Below are 19,599 nucleotides of genomic sequence, written 5' to 3'. Positions count from 1 at the left end.
GGAAGGATGAAATATGGAAAGTTATGGATGTAACTACGGTTCTATGAATCCTGGATGACCGCCAGAGTTCTTGGAATCTCGTGATTTCGTAGGACTGATCTCAGGATGATGTCGGAACTTATAGCCCGGCTGGGGGGGTCATCTGAGGTCACAGGTGACTTATTAAGACATCCATAGAACCGTGGTTACATCCGTAACTTTGGATTGAACCTCTTGGATGACTAAATGTCCTCACGGCCTCATAAGCCCACGTTGCAGACTGGTTTCTACGTTATCACATGACTTCACAATGAGCCTGTGGGGATCCTCCTTTGTCCAAACTCTGGCCGGGGAGGACATCCTGTTTCAAAGTGCACAGAGAAAACATCCAGCTCGTGTCAACACAACTTTCTTTCCCATCGTATATATCTGTGAATGTCTCGTTCGAGTCCAACAAACAAAGAGTAGCGTGACGGTGAACACCTGAGGGACACAAGCTACACCTACATGCAGTTAGCACACAATAATTCATGTTCTTGGCTCGATAAGTCAGAGTTCAAGTGTCACGTTTAAAAATTGGATAATCATGATAGCCTAATAATATTTATTGAATCACCTGCATTCACATGGAAATACTCAAAGTATTAAGTACGCCAAGTATTACTTAAGTACAGTCCATAAGTTAATGTCATCCACTACTTTAAACACTAATATGTTTAAACAAGCACATAAGAGGAAGATCAAAACTAAACTAAACAGAAGAACCACAATCAAGCACATGTGACCTGCGCCAGAGCACCAGAGGTTCAGTACCCCTTTTTTATATTAAAAATCCATAATTATTCCAGTCGGGCACTTTCTCCATTGCAGCAACAGCCCCGTCCTCTTATCCTCTGCACATTCCTGCAGTAACCCAATCAAAACACCACTGCACCCCCTCCCCCAGTGTTGAAATCCCACCCCCAGGGCAGAGGCTTTTTTTCCCCATTGGATGTGGCAAAAGAAAAGAAGACGCCTTGTTCACTGTCAGGAGACGAGGCGGAGCGAGAACAAGAGCTCCAGCATCATTAGCATAAGAGCTAACGAGGCTTGCATCCATTCTGAATGAAGATGCGTGACAACGATCAAGGCTGGTCCAAAAAGACCAAAGGCCTTTCCCCACTGAGCACAGAGCCCTGCATGGACGTCTCTCACAGATCACAGCTGCTTTTAACCAAGTTATGAATCCAACTAATGCGCTTTTTTCTCGGTTTACACCTCTCATCCTGTCCCAGCAGCCACGTGGGGCTCACAGAAAGGGGATTTCCTTGGGTCAGCGAGGTTTCCCAAAAAAAGAAAAAAGGGGGCCGGCACCAGTGCCAGCCATCTTCTGTTGGAGAGGCACTGACCCTGCTGCCAGGGGATTGGTTATTCTGTGTGCTCGGTCAGTGGTGGGCACGAGGCCCGGGACACACACACACACACACACGCACACAAAGAGAGCGGCACATGGAGTCCTAGTTTGAGAGGAGAGTCCCTAGAAAGACTTCAGGAAAGTTGAGAGGGTTCAGGTCTCTCGAGTACTATAAACCTCCGTGCAGAGCCGTGGCCTCCAGAGTCGTCCTCCCCGCCACGCCCTCAGAGCCACAGAAGGACTCACACAATGGGCTTCAGAGGCCGAGCAGGACCAGCAGGCTCGAAAACCAGCACTAACTGAACCGACAGCGGTCCATTCATGGTAATAAAACAGGAAAAAAAAAAGGAGTAAGTCGTCATCATTTTATACGAGTTTCTTTTTATCTGTTTATTGTTCAATGCATGGCCACACACATATACTGGCTTTCTTTTGCACTGTGCATGATGGGACAGTCACTATGGAAATGGTGATGTAGATGGGACACATTTTAGTAGTTTACAGGGGTCCAAACACAACCCGCGGTCCTCTGGGGAGAGTCAGCCGGCCCCTCTTCCATGCTAACGACACGGGGCTAACACGCTTCTAGCTCCCTCTAACGTGACACCTTGGTGAATAAATTCTGGATTATAAGTCGTTTATTCATTTTTCAGAACTGAAGGATTTGCTCAGTGGATCAACGCCCCCCCCCCCCTTCCCCTCAAACATTCTCGGACATCTCATTCAAAATGTAGCTTACAAAAAGCAAAATTAACAACATCATTTGGGTACAAAAATAAAAATCCAAATTAAAACCTTTTAAACAGGATGACTCCCATTTTGTCTTTTCTTCTTCTTCTCATACAGAATAGCACAATACACGTCACTGGTCACAAAAGTACACCGCAAATGAGGAAAAACAAAGAGCCACGTAGGAAAGAGACCGATCCCAGAGAAGTGCACGTTCGACCTTCCCTCGAGGCCCGTGAGCGACGCCTGGTTGGCGTCGCGGCCTCAGGTGGACAGAGCGTTCCTCCGTCTTCAAAAAGGTGTCTTCACGCAGCCTCGACTCGCCACCAGACCGGCACATTCTTTACCCTCTTTTCCGTAGTGCAGACTGAAGGGAAAGGGAAGGAGCCGCTGCCCTAAACATCTACATGGATTCATCCGAGCGTGAATGTGTTAATGTGTGTGCGGGTTCTCTCTCGGCACCATGTACTCGTTTGCTAACATATACAGTGTATTCCTGGTTAGGGTGTGAACCAGGGGCACTTTAAAGTTGAGTAGCGTTCCCCCACCGTGTCCCGCGCTCCGACCACTAGGGGTCACTCTTTATGTTTAGGATTGGGAGGTGGGAGATCGGCTCTTTCTTATAGCGCCTTTTCACTCGCATTTCTCTGGTTTATTTTCTTACCAACTTCCATTTGTTTTTGTTTTTTTAACTCCACTGTTTTAACTTTTCCACTCCTCTAAGCTTTTTTTTTTTTTACTCTTTCCTTCTATTCAGCTTTCTTTTGAGTTGGTTTTTTGCCTTTCAAGACGCAGATACACAGAGCAAAAGAGTGTGGGAGAGAGAGAGAGAGAGAGAGAGAGAGAGCGTTGTGATCGATCAGCTGTTCGCAGTGCCGACAGCTGCCCCCCGTTTGACCTCTCAGCCAATCTCCTTCCACTGCCGGTAGAACTCCACGATGTTCTTCAGCTCCATGCCCGCCGAGCCCGCCGCCTGGACCGCGGACTGACAAACACAAACACATGAAATCAGGGTGAGGCGATAGTGTCGAGTCCGTGCATTCATTTAGCTAACGTTGCTATCAATGCCTATTCCCCTTTTTAAATCGAAAAAAAAACAAAAACAAACTCAGATGCACAACAAAATGTAAAAAATGCACAAATAAAAAAAATGTATTAGATAGCCCATAAAATAAATATGCTCATATGTAGGCCTATAAACTATTTTATAAATAGTGTAGCTAATGTATAAAACAAGATTTGTCTGAGAATCGTAATAATTAATATTGAAGTGAGAAGGTGAGATTATCATTCCTTGTTGCACATTACAAATTTTTTTTTTACAAAAACGACGGAGTCGAATGCTGATTTGGACGCCTGTTACCATGGCAACGGTCAAGGCTTTGAAGCAATTGGGTCAGCTTTAGTAATTAGGTACAGCGTCAGGATGTTACTATTTGTTGGATCACAACAACAATGCGGTGAAGCAGAGAGAGAGAGAGAAAGACAACAGGAGAGAGAGAGAGAGAGAAAGACAACAGGAGAGAGAGACAACAGGAGAGAGAGAGAGAGAGAAAGACAACAGGAGAGAGAGACAACAGGAGAGAGAGAGAAAAGCAACAGGAGAGAGAGAGAGAAAGACAACAGGAGAGAGAGAGAGAGAGACTGAAAACAGGAGAGAGAGAGAGACTGAAAACAGGAGAGAGAGAGAGACTGAAAACAGGAGAGAGAGAGAGAGAGAAAGACAATAGGAGAGAGAAAGAAAGACAACAGGAGAGAGAGAGAGAGAGAGAGAAAGACAACAGGAGAGAGAGAGAGAGAGAGAAAGACAACAGGAGAGAGAGAAAGACAACAGGAGAGAGAGAGAGAGAGAAAGACAACAGGAGAGAGAGAAAGACAACAGGAGAGAGAGAGAGACTGAAAACAGGAGAGAGAGAGAGAGAAAGACAACAGGAGAGAGAGAGAGACTGAAAACAGGAGAGAGAGAGAGAGAAAGACAACAGGAGAGAGAGAGAGACTGAAAACAGGAGAGAGAGAGAAAGACAACAGGAGAGAGAGAGAGAGAGAAAGACAACAGGAGAGAGAGAAAGACAACAGGAGAGAGAGAGAGAGAAAGACAACAGGAGAGAGAGAAAGACAACAGGAGAGAGAGAGAGAGAGAAAGGCAACAGGAGAGAGAGAAAGACAACAGGAAAGAGAAAGACAACAGGAGAGAGAGAGAGACTGAAAACAGGAGAGAGAGAGAGAGAAAGACAACAGGAGAGAGAGAGACTGAAAACAGGAGAGAGAGAGAAAGAAAGACAACAGGAGAGAGAGAGAAAGACAACAGGAGAGAGAGAAAGACAACAGGAGAGAGAGAGAGACAACAGGAGAGAGAGAGAGACAACAGGAGAGAGAGAGAGAAAGACAACAGGAGAGAGAGAGAGAGAAAGACAACAGGAGAGAGAGAAAGACAACAGGAGAGAGAGAGAGAAAGACAACAGGAGAGAGAGAGAGAAAGACAACAGGAGAGAGAGAGAGACTGAAAACAGGAATTGCCTTATTGAATATCTTTCTGATACTGAGGACCATTACCGTTGGCAACCAAAAACAACATGTGACTATTGAGAAAAAAGAAATTTAAAGCCAAATGGTGACAATCTAACAACCGCGATGGTGTCAGTGAGCTTGTTGGTCCAACGGCGTCCCGACGGCCCCTCCCCCAAATCACGCCAGCGGAGCAGAAGTCGTGAGCGTGCAACGTAAAACAAAAACAACGCCGGTGACCGACCTTCATTGCGGCCGACCGAGTGCAAAGCTCCTCCACTTGATGGTCGGTCAGAATGGTCACCATGCCGGCCGTGTCCTCATCTCCGTTGCTCTGGGAGACCGTGAGCTGGCGACAGCTGTCCACCATCTTGTACAGATGCCTTGGAACGACAGGAGAGAAGTCAGGGTCGTCCAACACCTCTCAGAAAACAAATGGACACAGTAGAGCGCGGCGGGCGAGGTTTACCAGGCTTCCATGTCCTGACGTTTCAGTTTATCTCTTTCAAAACTCCGACCGGACTCCTTCTGGCAGCGAATGTACCTGCAGAAGGATTCAGAGTATTCAGCGGCTTGCGTTCAACGAGGAAAAAAACCCACTTCACATCCGGCCCTCGACCAGAAGCTCCATCAGCCGGCCGCTGAACCAACACCCACCTGTTGCCTTTGCGAAACTCAGACTCCAGGAAGCGGATGCCGTCCCTCGCGCCGGCGTTTTCCTTCTTCAACCTGTCAAGTCCATCAATCACTACGACAGAGAAGAAGAAGGTCAGACAGGACGTTTGAATATTAATCATAAACTCTATGAATAAATTACATCTGACCAAGTGCCCAAACGATTACATGAACATGACAAAATCTGACATATTTGTCATTTTGCACTGCTTGATAAATAATTAAAAAACGAATAATTTATACAAAAATTAATTTAAAGAAAGACAACTAATTTAATTCCAGTGTGACGTAATATTACAAACAGAAAGAAAAAACATTGAATATTGAGTTCTGAAGCCAAACATTAAAAAAGACATTTGGACACAAAATGATTATAATTAAAATCCGATAATAAACATTCAGAATTTCTTCCTTTAATTTTCCATAAACTTGCGTTTAGCCTCATCTTTTACATCAGAGTTCCCAAAACACAACTGTCAGAGTAATAAGACTTTAAGACCTTTTCAAGACCGTCTAAAGTATGATGAAGGGAGGAAATGGCTTAGAATGATTTATTATATCCCACTTTTGGTACCTAATTTACACTTAGTATGTGTAATAATGTAACTTTTTCAAGAGTTTCAGAAACCTGCAGATACCCTGGTATTTATTCTTTTCCACACACACACACACACACACACACACACACACACACTGACCTGTCCGCGGGATGATGATGATGAAGCAGCCGCTGCCGGCCAGCTGCCGGATGAGGTTGAGATGCTGGCAGAGAGCAGCTGTGTCTGGCACCAGGTAGGGGGACATGGACGACTGGGCCTTGGGCTGCTGAAGGCTGCCCTCTAGCTGCGACACCTCCAACTGCAGAACAAGAGTTGGACAGTGTTTATTGTGGTTTTATGGACCTAGAAATAGAAAACACAACTATCTCAACGTTCCCATCATGGTAACACAACCTCCATTAGTTTTTTCCCCTACATTTCCCATAAAAAACCCGCTCTGAGCTCTCTTGTGGCGGCGGCCCACAGCTGTGTCCACGCTGCGGCGCTGCTCAGATTTGGAAGGGAAACACAGACGGGTAAACAACCCGTGGACAGAGGGATCCGATTACAAACCTGGAGTCGAAGCTGGGCCATGTCCCTCATCAGGCGATTCCGACGCGCCTCCTCTTCAGCCTGGACAAATGGAGATAAGAGACGGGAGAGTGGACATCGAAAGCAAAACTAAAAACACATTGTGGTTAAAGGTCATTAATTAAACATGCTTCACAGCAGTCACACAACGACGCCATCTTGCCCGTGGAAGCGGCGCCCAGAACAATGAGACCCCCCCCCCCCCGGTGTTCTGTTCAGATGTCACTCACCATTCGGAACTGGGCCTTGGCCTGCTGCACCAGATTGTCCTGCTCGGATTGGCTGATGCTGGTGAAGATGCCCGCCTCCGGGTTGAAGTGCAGCACGTTGCCCTGGAGACTCGTCAGGAAGTGGCCAAAACTGCGAATGCAACACACTCGCACGGCACACTGGAGGGAAGAGAGAGAAAAGGTTTTATATGATGTCAGATAATAAAATATCATGTTGAATAAATGAACGAGAGGACGTAATAAAGGACACATGTGAGTCTTAATATGTTTCAGTGACAGATATACGAACGTTTCTTCAATATATGACATACAAATCATTGTAATGGAAAGATAGTCCTTCTCCCATGAAATTTGGGAGTGTGTAAAATGCTGCTTGAGTGTCATTTCAAATAAAAAAGGAGAAAGAAATATACATTCTCATGGTTTAAAAGCTGAACAAACAATTTCAAAATAAACAATTCAAAATAGACGTCCATTCATTTCAGCGCCAGACTTATTTATTGAGCCAATTTAATTAAATCTGTCACATGCACGACACGGTGAGAACAACAGATTCTGTGTATAGATTTTCCTGAAAGTTCAGTAATTATTGAAATATTGTCCGCTGCAAAATAGCTCTGTGCAGATAATAATAATAATAACCGTTTTGATATTTGCAAACTCCCTGGCTCATGAAATAATAAAAAAAAAGGAAAGACAACAGGCAACTGTGCCTGATTCTACAACAATAGGATGGTTATTGGCACATCTGTACACGCCCGTGTACCTCCTGCAGGGAGCTGAGGGACGGGTTGCGGCGAGTAAAGTCGAGGCGCCGGTGAGCGCCGGTGAGCGCGGGCAGGTGTCGCAGAGCCAGATCCTCCGGCAGCAGCAGACTCTGGACCAACCCGGGCTGCTCGCACTCGTTTAACAGCTCCGTCACCGCGGCGTTCAGACCGAGCTCTGCGGCGCGCACACACACACACACACACACACACACACACACACACACACACACACACACACACACACACACACACACACACACACACACACACACACACACACACACACACACACACACACACACACACACACACACACACACACACACACACACACACACACACACACACACACACACACACACACACACACACACACACACACACAAATGAGGTGTAGACACAGCGAGCACGGTCAGACAAATATTCAGTGTGAGAGTGTTAACTGTGTTTGTTAAAATGAGATGGAGGGATGGAGAAAGAGCTCGGGGGAAACAGACCGTAAATGTGACACATACAACATATTCACCAACACACATTAGTGTAGATTTAAATCACACAATTCAAGTGTTTAATCCACTATCTTTATATTTAGCATACAGAGATACAAAGCAAATACACGTAGTTACAAAAATGTCCAACTACTCCTTTAAATGAGGTTTAGTTGAGGTCTACTCCATTAAATGAGGTTTAGTTGAGGTCTACTCCTTTAGATGAGGTTTAGTTGACGTCTACTCCTTTAGATGAGGTTTAGTTGACGTCTACTCCTTTAGATGAGGTTTAGTTGAGGTCTACTCCTTTAGATGAGGTTTAGTTGAGGTCTACTCCTTTAGATGAGGTTTAGTTGACGTCTACTCCTTTAGATGAGGTTTAGTTGACGTCTACTCCTTTAGATGAGGTTTAGTTGATGTCTACTCCTTTAAATGAGGTTTAGTTGACGTCTACTCCTTTAGATGAGGTTTAGTTGATGTCTACTCCTTTAAATGAGGTTTAGTTGACGTCTACTCCTTTAAATGAGGTTTAGTTGACGTCTACTCCTTTAAATGAGGTTTAGTTGACGTCTACTCCTTTAAATGAGGTTTAGTTGACGTCTACTCCTTTAGATGAGGTTTAGTTGAGGTCTACTCCTTTAGATGAGGTTTAGTTGAGGTCTACTCCTTTAAATGAGGTTTAGTTGATGTCTACTCCTTTAAATGAGGTTTAGTTGACGTCTACTCCTTTAGATGATGTTTAGTTGACGTCTACTCCTTTAGATGAGGTTTAGTTGACGTCTACTCCTTTAAATGAGGTTTAGTTGAGGTCTACTCCTTTAGATGAGGTTTAGTTGACGTCTACTCCTTTAGATGAGGTTTAGTTGAGGTCTACTCCTTTAAATGAGGTTTAGTTGATGTCTACTCCTTTAAATGAGGTTTAGTTGACGTCTACTCCTTTAGATGAGGTTTAGTTAAGGTCTACTCCTTTAGATGAGGTTTAGTTGAGGTCTACTCCTTTAGATGAGGTTTAGTTGAGGTCTACTCCATTAAATGAGGTTTAGTTGATGTCTACTCCTTTAGATGAGGTTTAGTTGAGGTATACTCCTTTAGATGAGGTTTAGTTGAGGTCTACTCCTTTAGATGAGGTTTAGTTGACGTCTACTCCTTTAAATGAGGTTTAGTTGAGGTCTACTCCTTTGAATGAGGTTTAGTTGAGGTATACTCCTTTAAATGAGGTTTAGTTGATGTCTACTCCATTAAATGAGGTTTAGTTGACGTCTACTCCTTTAGATGAGGTTTGGTTGATGTCTACTCCATTAAATGAGGTTTAGTTGACGTCTACTCCTTTAGATGAGGTTTAGTTGAGGTCTACTCCTTTAGATGAGGTTTAGTTGAGGTATACTCCTTCAAATGAGGTTTAGTTGAGGTCTACTCCTTTGAATGAGGTTTAGTTGAGGTATACTCCTTTAAATGAGGTTTAGTTGACGTCTACTCCATTAAATGAGGTTTAGTTGACGTCTACTCCTTTAGATGAGGTTTGGTTGATGTCTACTCCATTAAATGAGGTTTAGTTGACGTCTACTCCTTTAAATGAGGTTTAGTTGACGTCTACTCCTTTAAATGAGGTTTAGTTGAGGTCTACTCCTTTAGATGAGGTTTAGTTGAGGTCTACTCCTTTAAATGAGGTTTAGTTGAGGTCTACTCCTTTAGATGAGGTTTGGTTGATGTCTTCACTCTGTGTGTCCTAGGACATTTTAGCATCGTTGTTCCAGTGGGGAAATGAACATAGTTACTGCTGTGCTATAAAGGAGCGTAAAGCTTTCAGCAATAACTCACCGGCCTCGAGCATCTTGCTGCCATCTGGAAGCAGGTTGAGCAACACAGACAGTCGGTTCCACAGGCTTTGAGAACTCTGCAGAGAGAACCGTGTTAAATACGCTCCTGAGATGACGGTGTTTCATAGGCCAAGCGGGACAGTCCGCCCTCTCACCTGTGCACACATGAGGATGATGTCGGTGTTCGTCCTTAGCCAATCAACAAAGACTTTCACCACCTGGATCAACCCCTGATTGGTCAGGATCTCCAGCTTCTCCAGGAGGGTTTTCTCACTATGTACTGATTGCGTACTGTGTTGGCTGCCTTCCGAATCAGAGTCCAAGTCTAGAAGAGGTGAGAGAATAGTGAAAGAAACAGAAAGTGTGAGTAACAGGGGGTGGGGGGGATTACATGTAACTTCGAGGTAAAGAGCACATCACCATTTTCATTGGTTCCGTTGGCAGCGGCAGGGTTCGTATCGCATGGCGGTTCCCCAGGAGGAGGGGGTGTCTCTTGTGATGGGGGAGCAGAGGCCTCGGTAGCGGGGGGAACACCCGAAGACGACGAGGCTTGGGGCCTCAACAACATGTTGCTGAAGGTGGGCGCCAGGCGGAAGCAGCGCTTAGCCTGGAAGAGCTGCGAGGACATGGCCTGCAGGTTTCTGCTGATGCTGGAGTCGCTGGGCAGGAGGGGCCCGTTCATGGTCGGCGGCGTGTCGCCGTCCCCGTCGCCTCCATCTTCCTTGGGCTGGTCCTCATCTTCCTCTTCGTCTTGGTGCTCCCGCGCATGACCCTCCAAGTTGTCAGAGTTTTCCGCGTCCTCTATGTCCTCCAGGTCCGAGCGAGACTCCTGGCTGTTCATGTCCGAGTCGGTCTCCACGTCGAACGCCGTCCCCCCTTCCTCCTCCTCCTCCTCGGAGCCACTCCCCCAGCTGCCCTCCTCCCCAAGGGGGTCCCGCTTGGTCTCCTTCCTGACGGCTGGTGGATTGACCGGGGTTCCCGTCGTGGCGGCGCCTGTCGAGTCCGCGTGGCCCCTCCGCTCGTCAACGTCCTCTTCGTCCTCTTCGCTCTCGAAGCCCTCGCTCAGGTCGCTTTCGGCCTCTCCTCGAGTGTCCTTGCGCGCACAGCGGCGCCGGCGGAGTCGAGAGAGACGGGTGTACTTCTTCTTCTGTCTCTGTTTCTCTTCCTCCAACTGGCGCTGCTCTTCCGCACTGCACTGCTTTTTGGCGCCGACCCTGGCATCTTCATCCTTCTCCTCGTCCTCCTCGTCCTCCTGCTCCAGGGAGCCGTTCTGCAGAGGCTTCTCAACGGAGCGATCCGTCGCTGGAGCCGATGAGTCCCTCGCCTCCAGGTCATCTAGACAAGGAAAGAACATTGAACTAACTCGTAGCTGCATTTGTCTTCCTTTCTCTCCCCACATATATGGAGACAGAGGTTTCCCCTCTCACCTGTGGCGTCAGTGGGAAGTGGAGGCACCTGGCTCTCCGCTTCCTCCAGTTCAGCCTGCAGTCGAATGTTGACGTGGTTCACCAGATGGGAGAACAGCGCCAGCGTGAAAGCGATGGACGCACTGTACTGCTTTGATCCTAAAAGACACAACATGTATTAGTGCGTTTATTAAATGTGTACTTCTGTTTTATGGCACCCGTTTGACATTTATAGACTATTACTCATCAACTCTGCAGATCTTTTGCATTTCTTGTCAATTTCAAGTTAGGATCTGAATTTTAGTTTGGGTCCGGTTTATGTCTCCTTTCCCTACCACTAATTATTATGTCATCTAGATACACAAGCCCACTGAAGATGGCACTGAAACAGAAATGCAGCTTTTAAAATGACATTCAAAGAAATGCACACTTGTAAATGTGCACTATTGTATGTTTACTTTACACATTTCAATTGTGTCGTTTTGCAAAACTAATGTCTCCTCGTGGGACAATAAAGGTAACCTGACCTAAACGCTCATGTTTGCTACTCGGTTATAGGTCTACATTAGTTATCAAAATGTATTTAAAAAACACCACAGCAACACTGACCTCCCTTCTTCAGGCTGTGCACCACCATCAGACAAGTGACCACCATCTTGAAGACCAGGGTGTCCGGCAGCACGGGGCAGGAGCTGTCGGCATGCTGCTGCTGCTGCTCCTCCTCTTCCTCGCTGGGGGGGTGGTGAGCGCCGCCAGGCGTCGGCGGCGGCAGGTAGAAAAGCACCAGGTTGAAATCCTCCAGCACCGACTGGCAAAGTGACGTCAGCTCCGTCTCCATTAGACTGCGTAGAGACAGAGGAGCGGACGCAACGTGGTGAAAAAGATGCACTGAAAGTGCAAGGTCAACGCAAACCAGCGATGAATAATTCAACACTGATATGCTCATTTCGCTGTCCTTCGTATGCGCTCATAAACCACGAGTACATTGTGTTGCTAGTTAAATCAGCTTGTGTGACAGGCAGTGAACACCTTTGATATCACTGATGCAGGTAGGAGTTCAGATACTAAAAGATAGAGTCAATTGACAATAACCACACATAACAGACGACGTTCAGTCTTAACATTCCAATAAAAGGACTAAACACAGTGAAGTGGAAGGCTTGTTTGTGGAGGACGAGCGACTCACCTGTTCTTGGGCTGCAGCAGGCTCTGAAGGTACATGAAGCTCACCAGGAGGTGCTTGATGTCTTTTAATCTGCACAAAAAAGAAAATAGCTAAACAATGGAAATGATAGATTACAGAACATTTTGATTGCGTGCGAACATTCTCAATCAAATTCAGCATTTTCATGTTTTAGAGCACGTAAAACAATGTAAACAATGGCGTGTTGCTGGTGCTCTGCCACTCTCCCTTTGTGTGTTCTCAGAGACGGGAAAACGAGGCCCCAGAGCAAACAAGGGGATCAACAACAAACACTAGGCAAGAGGGTGAAATGTGTTTATTTGCCGAGTTAAATGAGAAGATCGACACCGGCCTGATGTCTGTATAGTAAACATGGAGTTTGAGCCTTCAGCATAAAGACTGGGAGCAGGGCGACACAGCGTCCATCCAAAGGTAACAAGGTTCATCTGGTTTGTGTAACTCGTACACACAAGCTGTGGAATCAAGCTCCTCATCTAATCTAGTTCCCAAAATGGGGATAATAGATGATACATTTCCATGAGTCATTATTCCGTTGGGAAAACCCCGTATGAACACAGCTAAGTGAAGTGTTATTAGTGGGAATGGAACAAAAACAGTGTTGTTTTCTGTCCCGGTGGCAAAAGAATGTCTTAATCTCATTTGCTAATCTAAGTAATCTCATAGTAAACAAGCAACATGACTTGACCTATATCTATTGTGCATATATGTCTTTTATTCCAACTGATTTCTGATACTTTTGTTGCTCCAACAACATAATTTCCCCCACAGGTGTCATCGATTATCTGATCCATCTGCAGAGGGACGCTGAAAGCTAATCAGTGGTTTAACCCCAGATGTCAATTGGGCCTTGATTAAAGTTACTCTGGGATGTCAGTACAGATTTTTTCCCCCAAGGCAAGCCAGAGAAAAACATTATTAATATCACTGTTGTCCAGAAAGGGCTCAGGAGGAAAATGTGCATTTCTTTGGACTCACCTTTGTCGAGAAGGAGACAGCTTCTTCATTTCCTGCTTCTTCACCTGGTGGTACATCTTGGCAGCTTTGTCAAACAGCCGCTTCAGGTTGCCATAGGCGCCCTCAAAGGGGGCGTCTGATTGGATGCTAGCGCAGATTAAAACAATGTAAAAAACATTGGTTAATTAAGACTCTGAACTTATTGTTCGGGAGTTAACATTCAAACACAAATGTCCATAAACAGTCCTCACCAGCGAAGGTAGTAGTAGGTTGCTTCAACATTGTAGAACTTGCTCCCGGCCAGCGTGCCCAGTTGGTTAAACGGCATTCCTGGAGACAAAAGGACGAAGAAATGAGTAAACAAGTCCACCTTTATTTGTGGACAGAGAACCATTAACTGAAGTTGTTTCTAATGAACTAATCTAGCATTTTGCAAAAATCAGTAAACCCACTAAAACATGCAGTTCTGATCAACACATATCATCAATAAGCCCCTTTAAAGCTATAAACCTTGTTTGTTTAATCTGTCCAATACTACTGTAAAAACACAAATAATAGTAATATTATATAAAAAGATACACAAATCGATCGTTTAGCTTCTTTATTTCGTTCTCTAATGAGATACGAAACTCTGAGACTGCAGATTAAAACGTCCGTGTGTCAATCACTGAGCTTTAGATAAGAGCTGGGTCCCTTTGGACAGAGCCAGGCTAGCCGTTTCCCCCAGTTTCCAGTCTTTATGCTAAGCTAAGCTAACCGTACAGGCGTAAGAGCGGTATGATTCCAACTATAAGAGTATTTCCTTAAATGTTGAACTATTCCTTTAAGTGTCTGAACACGTTTTTCTTCCACAACAACATTACAAGGACATTTAATATGTGTAAGCTTCCTTCTTCAATTGCTTTCTTTTTCTTTTGAAAAAATGTTCCTGTGTTTGTCGTCTCCCAGTACTCTCCCAGTCCAGAAACCACTAACTCTACCAGCAGAAAGGTGACGTTCCATTCACTCACCCACGTGCGGCATGACAGAAAGCGCCTGATGGTAAAACCGTTCCGCCAGCTGCTCGGCCTCCACTCCAGCAAGTTCATTCTGATAACGGGCTGCGAAACAAAGTGGAATGTTAAGACTTTTCATCTATAAAAAGGCGATTTGAACGTGCTGCAGACATCATTTTCCTTTGCTTGATCATTTCAGCTTTTAATGTAAAATCAACCCAAATATCTAAACCGACCAACCAACTGTACTCAATAGCTAAGCCAAATGTTCCCACGCTGAATGACACACACATGCTGTCTCACACCTCTGCAAGCTGGGTAGAGAGAGATGAAATAATTGCACATTCTATTAACATGTTATTACCTAGATCTCCGAGGTAGACCAGACAGCGATGACAGGCCATCTGTGCCCACTCCATCTCCTTTGGGGTGGCTGACACAGGTTTCTTTCGGCCTGCGGGGAACAAATACAGTGTTTTGCATTTTTTTTTCATCATTTCAAGCATTTAGTTTTTACACACTTACCCAAAATGACATGGAGTCATGCAACCAAAGAACAAGCTGAATATCAGAGACAGCACCCAGATATTATTTCTCCGTCCCTGAGGTGTTAATATCCACACGGGCTTTTGTTTGGAGGTGGCCGAGAAGATTTATATTTCTTGATAAGAAAAACATGAACATGATGGGATTGAGCCCCAGCTGAGTGAGGCCGGCGTCGTAGTACTACAAACTCGAGTGAGCCTGCACCTGTTTGCTGACAATACACCGACTTGGCTCTTCTCCACCCATGTGTGTGCTCTGCATAGTGCAGGAACGCGGACATCTGATACGGACTAAATTCAGACAATGACGCGTAAACAACGGCTCTAAACGCAACGGTGCGACCACACTTTTCCTGCCCGTGTGAAAGTACATTTTAATATCACCTGTACATGACATTCAACTTTCCAGTGGAGGCGTTTAGAGTGTGAACAAAAATTATAAAAACCTATCTGACAAAAGAGGCAAAATAAAAAAAGCTATGCGTCTGTGGATTTCGGTTAATTTCTCAATGTAAGAGTACTAAAAATAGAATAAATAGAAATGATCTTTGACAGTATATTAACATACCGGCACCATTACTGTAGTTTTTACGTCTATATCCGAGAAACCTCCTGCTTCTGTTTCAAAATAAAAGCCCTCTGGACAAAATCCTTTTTTATTTGTGTACACAAGGCTTTTATTCTGAAATGTTTGCAGGACAGTGTCGTGGACTTGTGTGGCTCCAAAATGAATATAGTACCAGCTTTTAATTGTGGATCGTTATTATAATTTACACACAAACACTTATTAAATATAAATAACTTTTTTAATGAAATTAAAAGAAACATTTTGGCCATTTGGAAAGGCAAACTATGTAGAATTTGACGCATTCACATGTGAAAGTTACACACCCCTCATTTAGTATGAGGTCTGAAAGTTGTGCGTGTGTGTTGCTGACCTATCAGCGGGTCTGTGACGTGGGTCCAGTCGATGCAGTCCTGCAGCTCCAGCTGGTAATGGGACTGGATGTACAGCAGCAGGTGCTGGTAGAAACCGACGCCGGCGATCAGGTGTGTGCGGTAGGCGCATTCCAGAGCGCTGCGACTGTGGATGTGCTACAGAGGAAGAAGAGAGGAGGTGAGAGGTGTGTGAGCCGGACCGTCCGCATTGCATACACGCTGTAGTTGACAGTGACAATCAAAAAAGGCAACAAGAAAAAGAAGACGCGTCAAACGCTAAAATATATTTGTAAAAATGACAAAACCAACATTACACCATCAGTGACTCACAGAGCCTCGAGCGAGTCTGATAAGCTCACTTCTAATTCCACGACGCCAGATTTCTTTTAATTTTCAAAAGTCAACTGACACAGTCAACTGACAGCGCCCGAGTACATTTATCAGATTTTGCATGAGCAGTTACCTTCTTGTTGGTCTTGATAACCTGGATCACCTCATAGTAAACCTTCCTCCAGAGCAGCTCCTCAGCCTTACGGCCGTAGTCGACAGGGTGGAGGAACATCAGCTTAACACAGAGCTCCCTCAACCTGAAACACACACAGAAAGAAAACACACACACACACACACACACATACAGAAAAGACAGACACACACAGAAAAGACAGACACACACACACAGAAAACACACACACACACACAAACACACAGAAAAGACAGACACACACAGAAAAGACAGACACACACACACAGAAAAGACAGACACACACACACAGAAAAGACAGACACACACACACACACACAGAAAGAAAACACACACACACAGAAAAGACAGACACACACACACACACACAGAAAGAAAACACACACACACAGAAAAGACAGACACACACACACAGAAAAGACAGACACACACACACACAGACAGAAAGAAAACACACACACACACACACACAGAAAAGACAGACACACACAGAAAGAAAAGACGGACACACACACACACAAAGAAAGAAAACACACACACACACAGAAAAGACAGACAGACACAGAAAGAAAACACACACACAGAAAAGACAGACACACACACACAGACAGAAAGAAAACACACACACACACACACACAGAAAAGACAGACACACACAGAAAGAAAAGACGGACACACACACACACAAAGAAAGAAAACACACACACACACAGAAAAGACAGACAGACACAGAAAGAAAACACACACACAGAAAAGACAGACACACACACACAGACAGAAAGAAACCACACACACACAGAAAGAAAAGACGGACACACAGAAAGAAAAGACAGACACACACAGAAAGAAAAGACACACATGTTAAGGAGGTAGTTGGGTCACCGGTTTGACAGGCGGACCAATGAGTCAACATAGTTTTCACATGAACAGGTGAGGCCACGCAGAACAGAAACAAAACACCTTGCGGGGTACACACTTCAATGCACTTTTCCATGATTATTCAAGAAGGACATCTGAAGATTAATCATTGGCCAAAAATAGAATTTAGTTGCATGATGCGTATTTTAGAGAAACTACATCAATTGCGAATGATCACACGATCTGTGTCTCAGTGCCCACTTTATGTGTGCCGGCAACGACAAGCTTGTGTAACGACATCGAGGCGAGAGCCTGCAGTATTGCTCATTATGTGCAAGTGAAATGCAACATATGACCCCAGCTCTTACATTAAATGATGTCCTGGGGAACTGATATCTTTAAATAAAAAAGCCCATAAGAATTAACTATAGCCCACCCACCAGTCTAGGTTTATCCAAATATAGTCAGTGTACTATTAAAACAGACAAAGACAAGAAGCTAATTAGTGAATGTTTGGCATCTTTACTTGAACACAATTACCTGATTATCAAAGTAATGCCCACTTATTGTCCCCAATTGCGTAAGTTTTACATGCAAACCCCTGACCAGTCAACTTTTTAGAGTGCATGTTGGTTCCCAGAGCGAGTAAAGACACCACCTGTGGAGACACTATCTTTACTTTTCACTTCCTCCTTTTGTTTCACTGTATCCAGTACGAGAACCACGGCTGCAACACACACACATATATATACACATATATATATATGCTTGTTTGTTTACACTTGCAGTGTCACACACTCACACAGATAGAATCAAATGATCATAATGAAAGTGGTCAGTTTGGATACATTAGACATGTTCCTATTGCTTAGTGTCGAGGTAACATTCCAGGTCTAGGGTGCAGAGAGGTGCACAATGCTCAGCATGACAGGCCAGATGTTTAGGCTCCTGCCTCCTCGCGCACGCACACGCACACGCACACACACAGCTGGACGTACTTGTTGCGAAGGCTGATGTTCTCCGGCTTGAAGACCTCTCTGTAGGACGCCTTTCCGCCGATGATGACGTCCAGCTTGTGCACCGACTCCACCACGGCCCTGGGCAGCGAGGGGCAAACAGGAAGCACGAGTTAACACACGATGACGACGAGGTTATAGCTGCGATCTAAAGCTCGTGCACGCGACCGCATCCTTTCTTGTGAGACACAAAGCACGACGACGACCCCCCCCCCCCCCCCCCCCTCCCCTCCCCTGGTCGCTCGTGAGTGCGCGTGGATGTCGGGCCACTCGTTGCCGTGACAGGTTGCCCAGACCCTCACACCCTTTGAGGGTGCGATAACGTTCAATTAGCACCGCAGTTAGCGTTAGCTGCGAACAACAACAACAAAAAACGGCCTCGCAAACTGACCTGTAAAGCCGCTTGATGAGGAGGACTTTCGCTTCGGGCTCGCTGTCCTGCACCGGTCCGCTCATGTTCGCTACCCGCACGCCGGTTGATCACACGCCGCAGCGTTTGGTCTCTCAACACCCCCCCCCCCCCCCCCCCCCGTAACGACACGCAGTTGTCAGGGCTACTCGGGCTTGTTCTCCCCGGCAGTGACAACCGTGTTGATGGCCAGCTAGCGTTAGCTATGGAAGTAGCGTTAGCTCTCCTCACTCTCCCGAGTCTCTTTCGTTTCTTGTGTCCTTTGGCAAGACCCCCTGTACCCGTTCGTTCCGGTAAACCGGGTAGGAGGGGGGTGCCCGGTAATTTAGGCTCTTCCTGGTCAGCTGAAACGCTCCGATATGCCTCTTGTGTTGTTCCCCTCTCCAGCCATTGCTACGAAGGCGGCCATTATTCCTATCAGGCAGCGACCGCCTGAATATCGCGAGAGTTCGGAACGAAGTCAACAGACAACTCGGGGGGGGGGGGGGGGGGGGGGGGGGGGGTTGCCAGGTTGTCTCAAGAGCCCCCATTTTAGAGAATTACGTAATTCCTCGAAGATAACAGATTTCGCCAGTAGTGGGAGAAGTGATTAGATTGTTTGCTTAACTAAAAATATTAATACCGCAGCATACAGATACTACGAGTAAAAGTATTGCATCAAAAACAAGTATCTTCAAACATACCAACAGAAGCACTCTATGTGCAGATTGACCTATTATATATAATTTACATTACTTTACATTTAGATGGGGAACCTATAATAATATGTTCTCGTAATTGTTTGTTGATTTGTATTTCGTGTTCATAATCTAAATTGTTACAGTAACAATAACTATTTGTCCCCAACATGCATACAAGTGTACATTAGCCTAACATCATATTGAAATACTCAATAAATACTCAATAAATACTCAATAAATTCCTAGAAACTGGATTTCTTTTACTTTAATACTGTCTGTACATTTTGCGGTACATACTTGTATACCTGTGTATTCATTTGTGTCTATAAGATGATTACTACAATACATTTGTATTGCAAAAAAACTGTCTTTCCAGATTTTTGCATTCATATTTCATTC

General features: G+C 45.2%; 1 protein-coding gene across 1 annotated transcript; it reads right to left on the bottom strand.

Moving 5' to 3' along the window:
* Positions 1-1,733: 1,733 nt before the first annotated feature.
* Positions 1,734-18,954, bottom strand: smg5 (SMG5 nonsense mediated mRNA decay factor). Its single transcript, XM_034528700.1, has 22 exons — positions 18,503-18,954; positions 18,094-18,192; positions 16,220-16,343; positions 15,756-15,912; positions 14,637-14,726; positions 14,288-14,377; positions 13,529-13,607; positions 13,299-13,424; positions 12,306-12,374; positions 11,729-11,961; positions 11,141-11,278; positions 10,134-11,048; positions 9,869-10,038; positions 9,715-9,790; positions 7,408-7,583; positions 6,642-6,800; positions 6,394-6,453; positions 5,980-6,139; positions 5,264-5,354; positions 5,076-5,150; positions 4,851-4,989; positions 1,734-3,086 (listed from the first exon to the last, which is right to left on the bottom strand). Exons 1-22 carry the CDS (start codon positions 18,565-18,567, stop codon positions 3,003-3,005), a joined length of 3,375 nt encoding a protein of 1,124 aa, XP_034384591.1. The 5' UTR covers positions 18,568-18,954; the 3' UTR covers positions 1,734-3,002.
* Positions 18,955-19,599: the final 645 nt, after the last annotated feature.

The sequence above is a fragment of the Cyclopterus lumpus genome, chromosome 25 (assembly GCF_009769545.1).
Source record: "Cyclopterus lumpus isolate fCycLum1 chromosome 25, fCycLum1.pri, whole genome shotgun sequence".
Lineage (NCBI taxonomy): Eukaryota > Metazoa > Chordata > Actinopteri > Perciformes > Cyclopteridae > Cyclopterus > Cyclopterus lumpus.
The sequence above is the reverse complement of the archived record's forward strand: the minus strand, read 5'-3'. Positions and strand labels throughout refer to the sequence as shown.

What these genes read in the sequence shown, in the direction of transcription:
- smg5 (XM_034528700.1), bottom strand. Translation starts at nt 18,567, where the DNA reads ATGAGCGGACCGGTGCAGGACAGCGAGCCCGAAGCGAAAGTCCTCCTC. An exon ending in ACCTACTACTACCTTCGCTG is followed by an intron (nt 13,425 to 13,528) that starts GTGAGGACTGTT and finishes AATCTGCGCTAG; the next exon opens with CATCCAATCAGACGCCCCCT. An exon ending in CTGTCTCCTTCTCGACAAAG is followed by an intron (nt 12,375 to 13,298) that starts GTGAGTCCAAAG and finishes TTTTTTGTGCAG; the next exon opens with ATTAAAAGACATCAAGCACC.